The 14,328-nt window shown below is 50.5% G+C and overlaps 3 protein-coding genes across 3 annotated transcripts; 2 read left to right on the plus strand and 1 right to left on the minus strand.

Annotated features, from left to right (window-relative positions):
- Positions 1-335: 335 nt before the first annotated feature.
- Positions 336-4,340, plus strand: LOC122391036 (nose resistant to fluoxetine protein 6-like). The gene has a single exon (XM_043384553.1). It carries the CDS (start codon positions 431-433, stop codon positions 2,918-2,920), a length of 2,490 nt encoding a protein of 829 aa, XP_043240488.1. The 5' UTR covers positions 336-430; the 3' UTR covers positions 2,921-4,340.
- Positions 4,341-5,782: 1,442 nt separating this feature from the next.
- On the minus strand, positions 5,783-7,287 carry LOC122391037 (acetylcholinesterase-like). Its single transcript, XM_043384554.1, has one exon. The coding sequence runs from the start codon at positions 7,281-7,283 to the stop codon at positions 5,937-5,939; it is 1,347 nt and encodes a 448-aa protein (XP_043240489.1). The 5' UTR covers positions 7,284-7,287; the 3' UTR covers positions 5,783-5,936.
- A 3,391-nt stretch (positions 7,288-10,678) lies between these two features.
- Positions 10,679-12,660, plus strand: LOC122391038 (pyrethroid hydrolase Ces2a-like). The gene has a single exon (XM_043384556.1). The coding sequence runs from the start codon at positions 10,679-10,681 to the stop codon at positions 12,404-12,406; it is 1,728 nt and encodes a 575-aa protein (XP_043240491.1). The 3' UTR covers positions 12,407-12,660.
- Positions 12,661-14,328: the final 1,668 nt, after the last annotated feature.

The raw sequence follows: 14,328 nt of genomic DNA on the forward strand, positions 1-14,328 counted from the left end.
GGTAAACTAAAACGGACACTGACTCAAACTAATCACCAAGCTGGTACGGCCGCTCTCCCGCTCCCCTACATAACCCTGCACATTGCGCATTTCGCATTTTGCCCTGCACACAGTGCCATATCTTATAACCCATAAAGTACAACCGCTTCTTCAGTTTTCCGATGTCAGCAAAGGGTGACGAATTCACGTCGTCCTTTCTCCCCGGATGCACAGATGCCGCATGCGGCATGTGTCAACGACCTTTCTATCGGAACTGCAGATAGGACACTGATCGAATCCCGCCCCGGCCTGATATCGCTGGTTATCGCCTCGGCTCGTCGCCACCACCCAGTATGGGGCTGCACGGTCTGCCAGTCTGACGTTCGGTAGACTGAAGCCAAGACAGTGCGCTGGTAGCGTTGTTCGTATTCATTCAGTGACCTCGGTGACGATGGAGTCTAGGTTACTGGCCGGACTGCTAGTTGTTGCGGTGGCTGTGAAGGGTGGGGCGGCCGGTTGGGCGCAGGTGCATCCACTGCCGCTCGGCTGCCCCGCAGCCCGGGTGTACGCTCATCTACCGGAATCGACAATCTCTCGCCTGGTGGAGCATGTGTGCGTTCCTCCGCAAGTGGAGGGATCAGAAACGGAGTTGGAGCGTCAGCTGGAGCGCGAGGAGCATTCAAAGTCAAGACATCCTCTGCTGCCCGGCGCGCTGCAGCTAGAGACGGATGAGACTGAAACTTGGAATGTGGCGAGAATGGGACACGATCATCTGAAACGCCTCGAGTACCGTGTCCATGATGATTCCCGGTTGGAAGACAGAGCTCGTGACACACTCGCCCAGACGACCTGGCACGGGTGGATAGCGCCGACTCAGGATGCAGTACCGGGAGAACTCTGTCGAAACCACAGTCGTATCTACGCTGAGGAACTGAGTAATCGGCTGAGGCCGCAGCTATGGGCCCTCCGGATGGCCGACGCGTCCGGCAAGTTCCCCGATGGTCTCCTGTACGGTAACACGAACCTGCTCGGCTCATGGGACGGCTGCCGCTCGGTACGTGTACACCTGAACGCCTCGGATCACCCGGACCTTGCGCAGCTCGACTTCTCAGGCCAGGTCTGTTCGGCCGTGATCTCAAGCAGTCCCAGCGTTACCGACGGATTGAGTCTGGTTCCAGCACTTCCCATCCTGGCCGGACTTGGTCTCGCGCCGCCGGCCGTGCGCTACGCCTACTGCGTGCCGTCCTCCTGTGATACTGAGGACGTGAGCGTCTCCCTGACAGAGTCGCTCGGCGGGAGCGGTCTGACGGCGACCGTCAGCGACTGCCACGCCGAGGGAGAGTCGGCTGACCTGGACGCCGGCGACTGGGCGCTGGTGGTCGTGCTGGCGCTGGTCGCTGTAACTCTGCTCGTCTGCACAGCTCTGGACGTGGCAGCGGCGCACGAACTGCGCTTGCCACTCCCGCGGCGGCGCAGCAACCCTCTACCCGTGTACCGAGGCTCGGTGCCGCCGCCGCCGTCGCGTGCCGGCACCCTCGTGCGCGCCTTCTCGCTGTACGACAGTGTGCCACGTCTGCTGAACACCGCCAAAGACCCTCGCACAATCGGGTGCCTGCACGGGATCCGCTTTCTCACTATGGCCTGGATCATTCTTGGGCACATTTACGCCATCGGTCTATACCTGTTACCGGTGAGCAACATGGGGAAGCTAGCCGAGTTCATCGAGCCGCTGCCGTTCCAGGTGATCGTGAACGCCATGCCGGCGGTGGACACGTTCCTGGTGGTCAGCGGAGCGATGGTGTCGCTCGGACTGGCGCGCGAGGCCGGCGCCGGCCGGCCGGTCGGACTCCGCCAGCTACCGGCGCTATACCTGCACCGTCTGCTGCGATTGACGCCGCTCTACGCAGCCGTCATCTGGTTCACGGCCACCCTGCTGCGTCACATCGGCAGCGGGACGTTCACCACAGTCAACTTCGCCGCCTTCGGCATCACCGGCTGTCAAGAGTCGTGGTGGCACAACTTGCTCTACATCAACAACTTCTTTCCCAACGACGAGACGGTGTGCATCGACCAGTCCTGGTACCTGGCGCTCGACATGCAGCTGTTCCTGGTGGCCCCACTGCTGGTTCTCCCGGTGCTCCGCTGGCCACGTGCCGGCTGGCTGCCGTTTGGATTCATCTCGCTGGCCTCCGTTGTGATCCCGGGAGTCATCACCTACGTGAAGGACCTGCCGCCAACTCTGCTCAACCTCAACCGGCGCGCCACCGATCCGGACGTGATGGCCGACTTCACGCTGCTGGTGTATAACGCGCCGTGGTCGCGGGCGGCCCCTTACCTGATCGGCCTGGCGCTGGGTCTGATGCTGGTGGATCCCGAGCCACCGAAGCGCCCTTCACGGCTGGTCTGCGGTCTACTCTGGGCTCTCTCCACGGCAGTGGCTCTGCTGGTTGTGCTCGGTATGTGGAAATACAACAGTGAACCCGACTCAGAGTGGACGCCGGCCGTGGCTGTGTCGTACGCGGCGCTCCACCGGCCTGCCTGGGGTCTCTGCATCGCCTGGGTGATCTGGGCCTGCGCCAAGGGTCGTGGTGGTCCTGTGAACGCTCTACTCTCTCACCCTGTGTGGTGGCCGCTCTCGCGACTGACGTACGCTACTTACCTCACCTCCATCCAGTTGATGGTCTGGTATGTCAGTCAGGCGCGCGAACCAGTGGCCGGCAGCCATCTTTGGCTCGTGTTCTGGTTCCTGGCCGACCTAGTCGTCAACGTGGCGATCGCAGCCGTGTTCTCCCTGGCGTTTGAGTGGCCGGCGGCGGCGCTGGAGAAGGCAGCGAGAAAGCGAGCCGCTGCCACCAAGGAACCCGAACCAGCGAATGAAAACCCGTCGAACGGAGACAGCATGATTCGCGTACTGAGTTTGTCCAGGCGTGACTTTCAGTGACGAACAGTAATGTGATCATGGCTGTTATATTACAAGACAAAGCTGGCGTTTGTATATGACGGTATGGACCATTGGCTGAAGCGAGATGGCACTGTCTGGCGATGTGTCGGTGTATGCTGTATCCAGCAAAATGAACTTACTTTATGCAGGGTCGTTACATTGAGAGTATGTTGCAAGCTCAAGAATGTCATTCGTCCGATCACTCGGGTGAACTCGTTGAGCGTTGAGTGAATTTAGATGAGTGATCAGAGAGGATATTAACCGCTACGTTTTCAGATACGTCTCCTCTCTGCGATTTTTCTCTCTTTTGAATTTGGTGCATACCATCAGCATCGTTTCATCGGTATCATGCTCTGAACCGGTGCCAAGTCATGTGGACCATGAACCATGGAGCCAAGGTGAGCTGCAAAGATACCTACTAGGAAGTCGTTTTTTTCCGTATAGCACTGCAACCGTATGTAAGTACCTACGTAGGTAAATTAGTCGGTGGGCTGGACGTGACAGGCCAGAAGTGGTGGTGCCGAGCTGGATGGGATTTGTCGTGTAAAACGAGCTGGCACACCCTCGAACCTGAATGTGTTGCGGGTTCTTTATAGACTACCGGCTAATGCATGTTTGCTTGGTTCTGGTAACACAATGCGGGCTAATTAGGCGTCCTGCTTTATTGATGATTCACGCTCAACGAACGTACGTGTATACCCGGCACGCGATAGTTAGCATTTGTTTTTTGTGTGTGTGTGTGTGTCGTGTAATGTTCGCTCGGGAGAGATTCTATCATCGTTATAATGCCCTAATCGAGTGTTTTGCATGTCGCACATCCTCTTCCGCTTCTGGTAGAGCTTATCGCGCCAGTTGTATCGGCACAAAGTTGCCTTTAGTGCCGTTTTGCAGTTATCTAACTGCAAAATAAAATAAGGGCTCCGATGGATTATGCTGTTACTAGTCAGTAAAAACGAATAAGGTATTTCACGCCAGTAACGTATTATATAAGCGTAACTAGTGTGAATCATTCTTGTTTACTGATGCCTTTGTCCCAGTACAACAATTCTATCATGCAAATGGTAATGAGTCAATTGGTGTGTAACGGAGTGATCGGTCTTTAGGCTCGAGCGAAAACTGTTAACTTCTCTGCTGACGGAAGAAAAGTTTACTCAGATTTTCAAACAACCTCGCCCCCCCCCCCCCAAACAACCTCAAACAGTTTTTTAGACTCCATGCAAACAAATGCTTTCAACCTTTAGGGGTGTGTAAAAGGGGCTATAACGACATGTGGTGTAAGCACATTTTTAAGTTGTGATGCGATTGGGCTGTGTCTGGGATTTATAGGTTTTGGATTTAGGTTTAGTTATTGGGTCTTGGATTTGTCTCAAAATAAGCTTGATGTATGCATTTCGTGACTGTAGGCCGAACCACCTAATTCGCTATGGTGGTCGGAAATCGGACTGTATTTGACCCGACTCTGCAATATCTTGAAAACTAAGAAAGATAGAAAGACTCATAAAACGCGTAATAAACGTGCCCTCCACATTGTCAAACAATACGTCATTAAATTTATTAGTTAGCCGCGCAGAGGTTAACTATAAGACGTTATGCTTCCCTACGTCAGCGGTCTGATCTTACCTCAAAATGCGATGGCAAAAAGTCCACTCGGAATCGAGTGTCACGCATTCCATCTACCCCCGACGCATTTCGAGCCATCGCAAGAAAAGAAACATCACACAGGATGGCCATTCCGTTCATTCGGACGGGGAGGGCTACCAAAATATACAGGAAGACTCTTGAGATTATAACCATTGCTCATAACAGCCGATTCTTACACATGTCCCTTTAGAGGCGATTATTTCATGATAACCTCCGCCAAGACACATAAGTCTGGTACCTATCTTTCGTGTAGGTACACGGAAGACGCGGTATCTGTAACTGCGGTGAATCGATAAGCCTTTATCAGCATACCCGTATGCCTACGTCGCTCGTTTGAATCGTCTTCAGAGGCGACAAGCGGAAGCAATAGCAGCTGCCGGGGACAGTGAAGTGCTAGATAGGTTCAAAACTCAAATGACTTTACATCCCGTCAGAATTCGGCACGTTCCCTGAGGGTTCTGACTTCTGATGAGCCGTTGCAAGTACCTAATGAATCTGTGTTGCAATAAAAAGGTATGTGAAAAAAAAATCGTACACTTCGTCCATCTCGGTCAGTATCGGCTCACCATGGTCGCCCTGCGTCGCGTCTTGACGAGAAATAAAGAAAGCTGTCCCAGAAAATTGTTTCAACAAAATCCGTCTACCTATATAAGGGAGGTATTAGCTGTTTTCACAACGGCCATCTGGTACACATTTGGTGCACATTTGGTGCAGATTAGGTGCAGATCTGGTCAAATTAGGTGCACTCGCCGGATAGCCCGTCGTGAAAACGGCTATTTCCCCTCTGTGGGCAAAACCGTTGACCCGAGGTCAATTATGACGAGATTCTAAGGGATTGACTTTGAAAAAGCTATCAAATTCGCAGTTTTAGCGATGCTGTAGCTCCTGATTCGCAATTCATAGGTTTGCGATACACTGATTTGTGGAAAAGAAAAATTCCGGAAGTTTTTAAGGAAAGCTTTACCTTTTTTGACGTCCATTGATTTCAGTATTGATCTGATCGAAAATGATCTTTTTTATTCTAGATCAACTCACGGAGAGCTATCGTTTGCTTTTCCACGTTATGCGTCATTCTATGTAGATTTACCTATCAGCTTTAAAGATCTTTGTTCGACAGCCAAGTATGCGAAGATTATTATTTTTACTAAACAGTCTGCAACAAAGCCATCAAGAAAGAAACAAGCATACAAGATGTGGTCGAAGTCCATGACCACTGCACTGGTGAAGGTATATTAAAACAGAAAGCGGAGAACGAGTGAAGACAACCGGTCAACTGCAAATTGAGGTAGAGTGAAGTGAGAAGAGACCTCGCTTCGGTATTACTTTTTCAGAGCCTTTAACTATATATAGCAGATATGTCATATGAGTCATTGTTTCAACATCCATCGGGTGTCATGATGACTGGGTGTCTCCACTGCTCGTTGACGGCCACCGTTTGCCAGAAATTGACCCGTTCTTCAAACAGTCTCTCTCCCAGGGCCGGCTGCGAGTTGAGTCTCATGTGACGCTGACTGTGCTCAGTAAATATGGGCCAGTCGGGCATAGGCAGCACATCGGAGCTGGGCCGACCCGTGCGCGCGAAGTTGGTCCACAGGTTGACCATGAAGCGGATGATGGCGTACCCGGGGCTTCCGGGTCGCTCCCGAGGCAGGCTGTCGGTGCTGAACAGGTAGCGGAGGTCGTCCCCGTGGCTGACGCCCAGCTCCGGTGCCGGCCAGCGCAGGTTTGAAGGCACTGGCAGATCGACATCGAAGCTGAGGCGGCCTGGTCCCGTATGGTCCAGCACGTACTTGTAGAGGGGCGCATGGGCAGAGGCCAGTCGAATCTCCTCCGTTATCTCGTTTACGTAGAATCGATCCGAGAGAACGACCGCCAGTGTTCTTAGACTGGCCGTTCCAGGGCCCGGAGTGAAGAAGTCAAGAACTTTTCTTGCCTCTTGTAACGGAGATGCACCACAATCCAAAATACTGAACTCAGATTCGCCAAGAAGTGCGAGAACTTGCGCCCATTTCCTTGTTTCCTTCCTCACAACCTGATCAACACTCTGGTCGGTTTGAAGGCTGACTGGAAGAAAGAAAGCACCCTCCATGCTTGTCATGCCAGAAATCCACGGCACAATGTTAAAGTTGCCCGTATCCAACAGAACTCTTGGCTGCTCTGGCAAGAACGGCTCCGACCTTTCCTGATCCACACGTGGCAGAAATCCTGGTTTGTTTCCTTCGCCAAGCGTCTCCAAGGCATTCATAATTACATCTGCAGGTACCCTCCTAATGCATTCAACGGATGCTTCACCATTGGGAAGAGTGCATCCGAGTACGTTTGACAGCTTATTTGCCAAGCCTCTTCGCTTGGCACTCGCAGCAAAGCTTGAGAACGATGCGCCTGACTGACTGATGGCGTGATGGAAGAGTCCCTTAGCGAGTGGACTCAGTACCAAAAGTGACACACTAGACCCGCCCGCAGACTGACCAAAAATGGTAACAAGTTTAGGATTTCCACCGAACGCGGCGATGTTGTCCTGCACCCACTGCAGCAGCAGCACCTGGTCCAGCATGCCGTAGTTGCCAGGGGCTGCTGCGTCGTGTGTTGTGAAAAAGCCGAACGGTCCGAGCCTGTAGTTGAACGTCACCAGCACCACCGGCTCATCCATGAGGTAGTGGGGTCCGTACTCATCCGCATCACCGGAGCCAAAGAAGAAGCCACCTCCGTGAATGTAGACCATCACCGGCAGGCCGGCCAGAGAGTACTCTTCTCCTGGCAACTGACGAGTGAACACGTTCACAAACAGGCAGTCCTCGTCTCCGACACGGGTGTTGTTTCTCAGCTGGTCAAAGTTCGGGCACTCACTACCATGTCTGGAGGCGTCACGGACTCCAGTCCACAGAGCATGCCGCTGCGGTTCTCGGAATCGCAGCTTGCGCACCGGCGGCTCGGCGTACGGGATGCCCTTGAAGCTGAAGAAGAGGTTTCCGCCGGCGCTTCTGTCGGCCACCCCCCTGACTCGGCCCTCCTTGGTGGCGACCAGCGGACGGTGGTCGCGGGGCCGGTAGCCGGACACGGCCAGAGTCAGCAGCGCTATGCACAGGAGGAGCCTCATGGTGTCACTGAGGCACGGCTACCCGGCGTATGATCCACCAAGGACACCGCTACCGGAACCGGTTCCACTCAGCGGCATTGAAGGAGCAGCGGTGTCACTTATAAATAGCGGTTGTTGGAGACAACAAGCAAAGATGGTCCGGGTGCAAAGGGTTCAAGGATAGGAGGCGACAATGATACACGTAGAAATGGCGTCCCTGTAAGCTGCATGTATTTTTGGTGTGGCTGACTGATGAGACGATGTTCATTAAGTCGTTTTCACGACGGGCTATCTGGCGAATGTACCTGATTTGACCAAATCTGCACCAAATCTCTTTTACAATAAATATTTTCGTACCATGAATTTGTTTCAGTGTTTAATCGAAAGCACTGTCTGATAATAAAAGAAAATTAGGTATATAGGCATCTGTGCAGCACAAACTGACAACTTTAGGAATACAATGAACCTAATTTGACCAAATCTGCACCTAATCTGCACCAAATGTGTACCAAATGACCGTCGTGAAAACGGCTAATAACTCGACACGGAATGCATATCAACAACCTGGCTATACACTATGCAGTTTGCACTAACATAAACTTGCAGTTCATGCTGTTAAAACCTAGACTTTTATTCCATCATTGCAATGGGCAATAGGTTAATTGTGCCAATTCATAAGCTTTTGAAAGATTAGTGATCAACTATATACGGCTGAACGTTTATTTTTTACTCAGTGTTCCCTCACCCATATACTTATGCTGCTGACTACATTATACCTATATGCTGTTTTGCTTGTCCGGAGTCTCACCGGTAGTGTATTTGATCACACAAAGGCAGGCGAAGGGCTTCCAGACAACGGCGGTAAGCATTTAATGCATGATAGTTAATTCATATCATGGATTAGTCATTTACTTACCGATCAACCATCTATAGTACCTACACCTTCATTTGTTTTGTCAATTACCTCTTCCAATTTCCATACAAACGGTTATAATTAAATGCTTTGCTACTCACCTTTTGCTGTCCTTCTTCTGTGCATTCGACCTATCAAAGTGATGACAAAGACCGCACGATGACGATCGTTAGCCGTGTGCCTTTGACTTCCCCATTCCCGCGTGCGCTCCACTGCTCGGGACGGTACCATCTTTAGGCTGTTTGCTTCACTACCTCTATGGCCATAACTCAGCCACGCGTCGTTTCAGTTGGTATCCATTGCGGGGTTCCGAGTGGTGAGGCAGCCGCCGTGAATCCCCGGTTACCAGAGGCCGAGCTGATCAACCGAGTGCCTTCAAAGGTGGGGATGTTGATGAGGTGTAAGGGAGGACGGGTAGAGTTTGAAGGCTGGAAAAAACGTCTATTTATTATATATCTATTTATACAGTTGATATAAACGGGAAATAATGCCGAAGAGAACCCCTGTCACACTTTTTCCGCAAAATAATAAGGTCATTGTCCCTGGGTCATAAGCATCGATCGTGTGAGCTTAGTCACGTACTGGATTGATGGAACAATTGTACCGTTTATGGCGGATCTGCTGTTTTTGTGCATTTTTGTGGTCCAATGCTGCTTCGTTTGGAGGGTTTTCTTCGTAAACATTTCGCGTTCGGGCAAGCTTTTCCGCCCAAAGTGATCGCGAACTAATTCCCATGAAGCCATCACCATTAGGTAGGAAAAACTTCTAAATGCAAGGGAAAATAATCACTGATTTGATTACAATAATGGCGATTAGGTAGGTAGTACACACAACTAATTTGGGCATGATACCTATGTCACGTGTCAGACATGCAAACAGATCTGAAAAAAAATGGAACTGCGATATGATACCACGGATATTGATCTCGGCTCAGAAACGGATCCAATGGCAGCATAAATCCAACTGTGTCATTTCAATTTTGTCGACAGTAGCGGCGGAACACCTTCAATTTAGGGGGGGGGGGGCACTGTCGACTTTTGGTCCCATTCTTTCCATGCAACGCCCATAGGGCTAATGTTAAAATGTCAAAATCAAAGGGGGGCACGGTGCCTCGGTGCCCTCCCCGTTCCACCGCCTATATGTTTGTCGATAATTTCATAGTGATGCTGCAAATAATAAACCAATCAGTAGCTACAAATGCATTCAAAGTAGGTATATTCAAAAAGACGCACAAGGCTTCCGGTTCGTGGAACCTTGATCACTGTGTAAATGTATTTACAACCTTGATTACTTCCTGCTGGTCACCTTAGAACCTTGCTCACTGTATTGATCCTTACTTGAATTTGATCCATGTGTCACTTACGGTATCATGTGTTCGAGATAGGAACGGATAAGTTCCGGCGGCACAAACAGTCCGCATCTTTCATTTTCAAAATTGATGTTGATTTAACAATTAACGGCTTTTCATATTCCATATCATATTTCAAATGCAATGGGACATAGACCTCGGTACACAGAAGTCTATGAATGGGGGACCAGTTGATTGTCCTGAACTTGGATTAACACTTATAAATATGAGACTTGAAAAAGTTGTCGAGTTGAGACCTCACAATTTCTTCACGGTGTTAGAAAGCTCTGGCAAAGATTCGCTAGCCCTTGGTTCTAAAAAATATCAAGGTTGTTCTTAAGCATATATCATTTAAATAATTTTATCAGCATTTTATGAGTTTCCGGACTAAATTGAATGGCCTTGGCGCTCGGTATCTGGCCTGCGCAAAAAGCAAGGACTAAATCTAAGAACGAGAATTTCTTGATCGATAAGCATTGAATCAAAGTCCATTGAATAATCACTCAATTCGCGACGAGCGTGAAATATGTGTTGTAGTTTGGTCTCTTTTACTGGCTGTGGCTTTATGTAAGCTGTCAATGGATATTGCACTAAGTACGTTGGCACATTCATTATGTCCGGCTCATTAGTCCATTGTTCCGGCTGCGTCCCAACCCGGCATGTGTTGTTCCATTGAGCGCTATCCTTCAGAACCGGTTTCCATAACCTCGGGACAAATGCAACGGTGCTCCGTTTGCCTACAACGTGGCCGGACTGGCGCGGTCGGGTGTCAGTGGCACGATGAGGCTCCTGCTGTGCACTGCTCTGCTGGCGGCAGCGGTCAGCGCGGCGGGCCACATCGCCCATGGCTACCGACCGCTGGTCGCCACCCGGGAGGGCCGGGTCAAGGGCGTCATGGACAGGAGCGCCGGCGGCCACCTCTTCTACTGCTTCAAGGGCATCCCGTACGCACAGCCGCCGCTGAGACACCTCCGCTTCCAGGCGCCGCAGCGGCACGCCGGCTGGCGCGGGATCCGCGACGGCATCGACCACGGGAACCGCTGTTTGCAGTTTGATCACCTCAACAACTTCACTCGCGTTGGCGACGAAGACTGCCTGTTCGTGAACGTGTACTCCCGTCAGCTGCCGGGACAGGAGAGCTCGCTGACCGGACTGCCGGTGCTGGTACTCATCCACGGAGGTGGCTTCTTCTTTGGCTCCGGCGACGCTGATGAGTATGGACCCCACTACTTCATGGACGAGCCGGTGGTGCTGGTGACGTTCAACTACCGTCTCGGCGCGTTCGGCTTTTTCTCGACCCACGACAACGCTGCACCGGGCAACTACGGCCTGCTGGACCAGGTCGTGTTGCTTCACTGGGTGCAGGACAACATCGCCAACTTTGGCGGAGACCCCAAATCCGTCACCATCTTCGGCCAGGCGGCTGGCGGCTCAAGCGTCTCGCTCCAAGTTCTGAGTCCGTTGACAAAGGACCTGTTTCATCACGCCATCAGTCAGTCTGGAATGTCCTTCTCTACCTTCGCGGCCAGAGACTCACGGAAGGGCTCAGAAAAGAAGCTCTCCAAGCAGCTTGGCTGCACAAAGCCCGACGGTAGAATCTCGGTTAACTGCATAAGGTCGGTATCCTCCGATGTTTTTATGGATGCCTTGGATGCCATTGGGGAAGGGAGCATGCCTGGGTTCATGCCCCGAGTCGATCGCGAGAGTCCCTTCCCGTTCCTACCGGATGAGCCGAGAGCCCTGCTGGAGAGTGGCAAGTTCAACATTGTTCCGTGGCTCTCGGGGATGACGAGCATGGAAGGCGCTTTCTTCCTTCCGATCCGTCTCCAAACGGAGAGTTTTGTCAAAGGAGTGACGAAGAAAACCATAGCTCACTGGGCGCCATTCATTGCACTGATCGGTGAATCGGAGTACAGCATTTTGGATTGTGGCGCAGACCTTGTGAATGAAACGCTGAAAGTACTGAACTTCTACGCACCAGTGAATACCACTGTGAGCTCCGAAGTTCTGGCGACTGCCCTGTCTGATCGGTTCTATGTAAACGAAATTTCTGAGGAGATTCGTTTGGCCTCAACCCATGCACCTCTCTACAAGTACGTGCTGGACCATACGGGACCAGGCCGATTAGTCAACAACGTTGCCCTGCCAAGTCCTCCCAACCTGCGCTGGCCGATTCCAGAGGCAGGTGTCAGCCACGGAGATGACCTCCGCTACCTATTCAGTACCGACAACCTGCCTCGGGAGCGGCCTGGCAGCCCCGGGTACGCCATGACCCGCTTCATGGTCAACTTGTGGACCAACTTTGCGCGCACCGGTCAGCCCAGGTCAGACATTCTGCTACTTCCCGACTGGCCCATCTACACCGAACAGTACCAGCGGCACATGAGGCTCAACTCGCAGCCGGCGCTGGGGGAGAGACTGTTTGAAGAACGGGTCAACTTCTGGCAGACGGTGGCCATCAACGAGCAATGGAGACACCTGCCCGTGAAAACTGCAAATGGGTGCTAGCGTATATACTCTGAGTTGTATGAGGTGTGATTTATGTTTGAATTGAGGCTTGTTGCCTTCTTGTTACGCTGTTGCCATGACAGTTTGAACCACCGTGGCCGACCAGATGAGGAACTTTGTATGTGTAGAATAGATACTATCAACGTTTATAAAGTGTCGAAACTTCCAGAATCAAGCTAAATATTGATTAGCACAATTACCTGAGACAAGAGGATCTGATATCGATGAATAAAGTTGTGGTTATTGTAAACGAATGCAAGTAAAACATAAATGGATATCAGACTATTTAATATACATAAATATTGACACTTCGTCAGAAGTCAGATCAAAAATAAAAAGCATACCAGTCGATGCAAATAAGCTATAAGCTACCATAACGATTACACGAAAATCGCGGCAGGCCATTTTTGTTAAATTATTTACCAACACCAAACTCATGGCTTTAGTCACCATTCGACACGATCAACAGGTCACCATGTCATCAGTTGACCGAAAACCGCTTAAAATCAGGTACCCACTACCCATCTCATCGTGTACGCTCATTTTTACACGAGGCCCTAGCTCCGTTTGGGACGAAACGGCGCGAAGGGGAGGTCTTGCCTCTTAGCAATTTCCCACCTCTACGCTTACCCGTTCTCAGCGGGGGCGCGTACGAAGAAAAACAATAGGTCCGGCGAGGGTTAAAGGTAGTGTGCCAGCTTTCCTGGACCATATGGAGTTAATGACCCGGGTAAGGAGAACCGGATTTTTAGAACTTATCCATACCTTCAAAACTCATGGAAACGTCTTAAATTCTTCAAATTTTGAGTACCCCAGTGCGAAATTCGCCCCGACGGGTTGTCGGTCGTACCCCAACCACATTTCACACCACTATGAACAATAAATGCACATACTAAAATCGCTATTACCGATAGGCTCATCCAATCAAGTTTCGATAAACCCGTTCATCATCATCTCCTGCGGTTTCGAACACGCCTGTTAGGTGGCTTCTGATGCTCGTCGAGGTCGGAATTTCCAAATACGCGGTGGTGCGTCGGGCTGCGCGCTCTGACTTCGGCCAAGAAAAATGCGTCAGCTGATCATTGTCATTTCTGCCACTTGCGTGTGGTGAAATGGGGTCATAACTTATAAGACGGCTTTTTCATATCAATTATTTTACATAAAATCATATTTCAAACCATAAATAATGTTCGACAGCCAAATAAAAGAAACAATACAAATACGGGCTTACAGTTTAAGGCTCGACATTGTGTTGTCTACGATTAGACAGCTGATAACTCATTCCCGTACGTCGTATGGTCGTAACACTATAATGACCTTTGCTTATTGTCACAAGTGCGCCGCATTCGCGATTGTTGCCCGACGCCTGTTTGCAGGTGAGCCCGCTACAGTTGTTATACATATCTAAAAACCGATAAACTTTTAGGCCAAAAAGGCACTATTCCAGGCCCATTTTTTATTTTTTTTTTGCGATATTAGGTAAAAACAGAAGCTTCTTATCCTAGGAAAAATAAAATGGGAAATCTTTCAAAGGTGGCACACTACCTTTAAAGGAAATAGTTCACTTTTTAACATGGGTTTTGAACTGGAATAGCAGTTCCGTAGCTTGGGCTGAGACGAGCATAAATCAGGAGCTTTTACAGCCCAACGATCACCCTAGGCAAAGTTATTCTATTTCTCGTCCCGAAAAAGGTGTCTTGCGTTGAGGATGTGTGCCTTGCATATATTTCCATCCAGTATGAAAAGAGCATGGGTCCCGAAAATTCTTCAGAAACTAGAGAAATTATCTACGAGAACTCTAGAGAAATTCTCGTACTGATCAATTAGGACATTCAGGGGAACATTATCAGATCAAGCAGATCGCCCAAATGCCGGTGGCTGCGATAATTTCTCTGTTTCTGAAGAATTTTCGGGACCCATGC

This window comes from Amphibalanus amphitrite, unplaced genomic scaffold, assembly GCF_019059575.1.
Source record: "Amphibalanus amphitrite isolate SeventyFive unplaced genomic scaffold, NRLGWU_Aamphi_draft 000419F_arrow, whole genome shotgun sequence".
Lineage (NCBI taxonomy): Eukaryota > Metazoa > Arthropoda > Thecostraca > Balanomorpha > Balanidae > Amphibalanus > Amphibalanus amphitrite.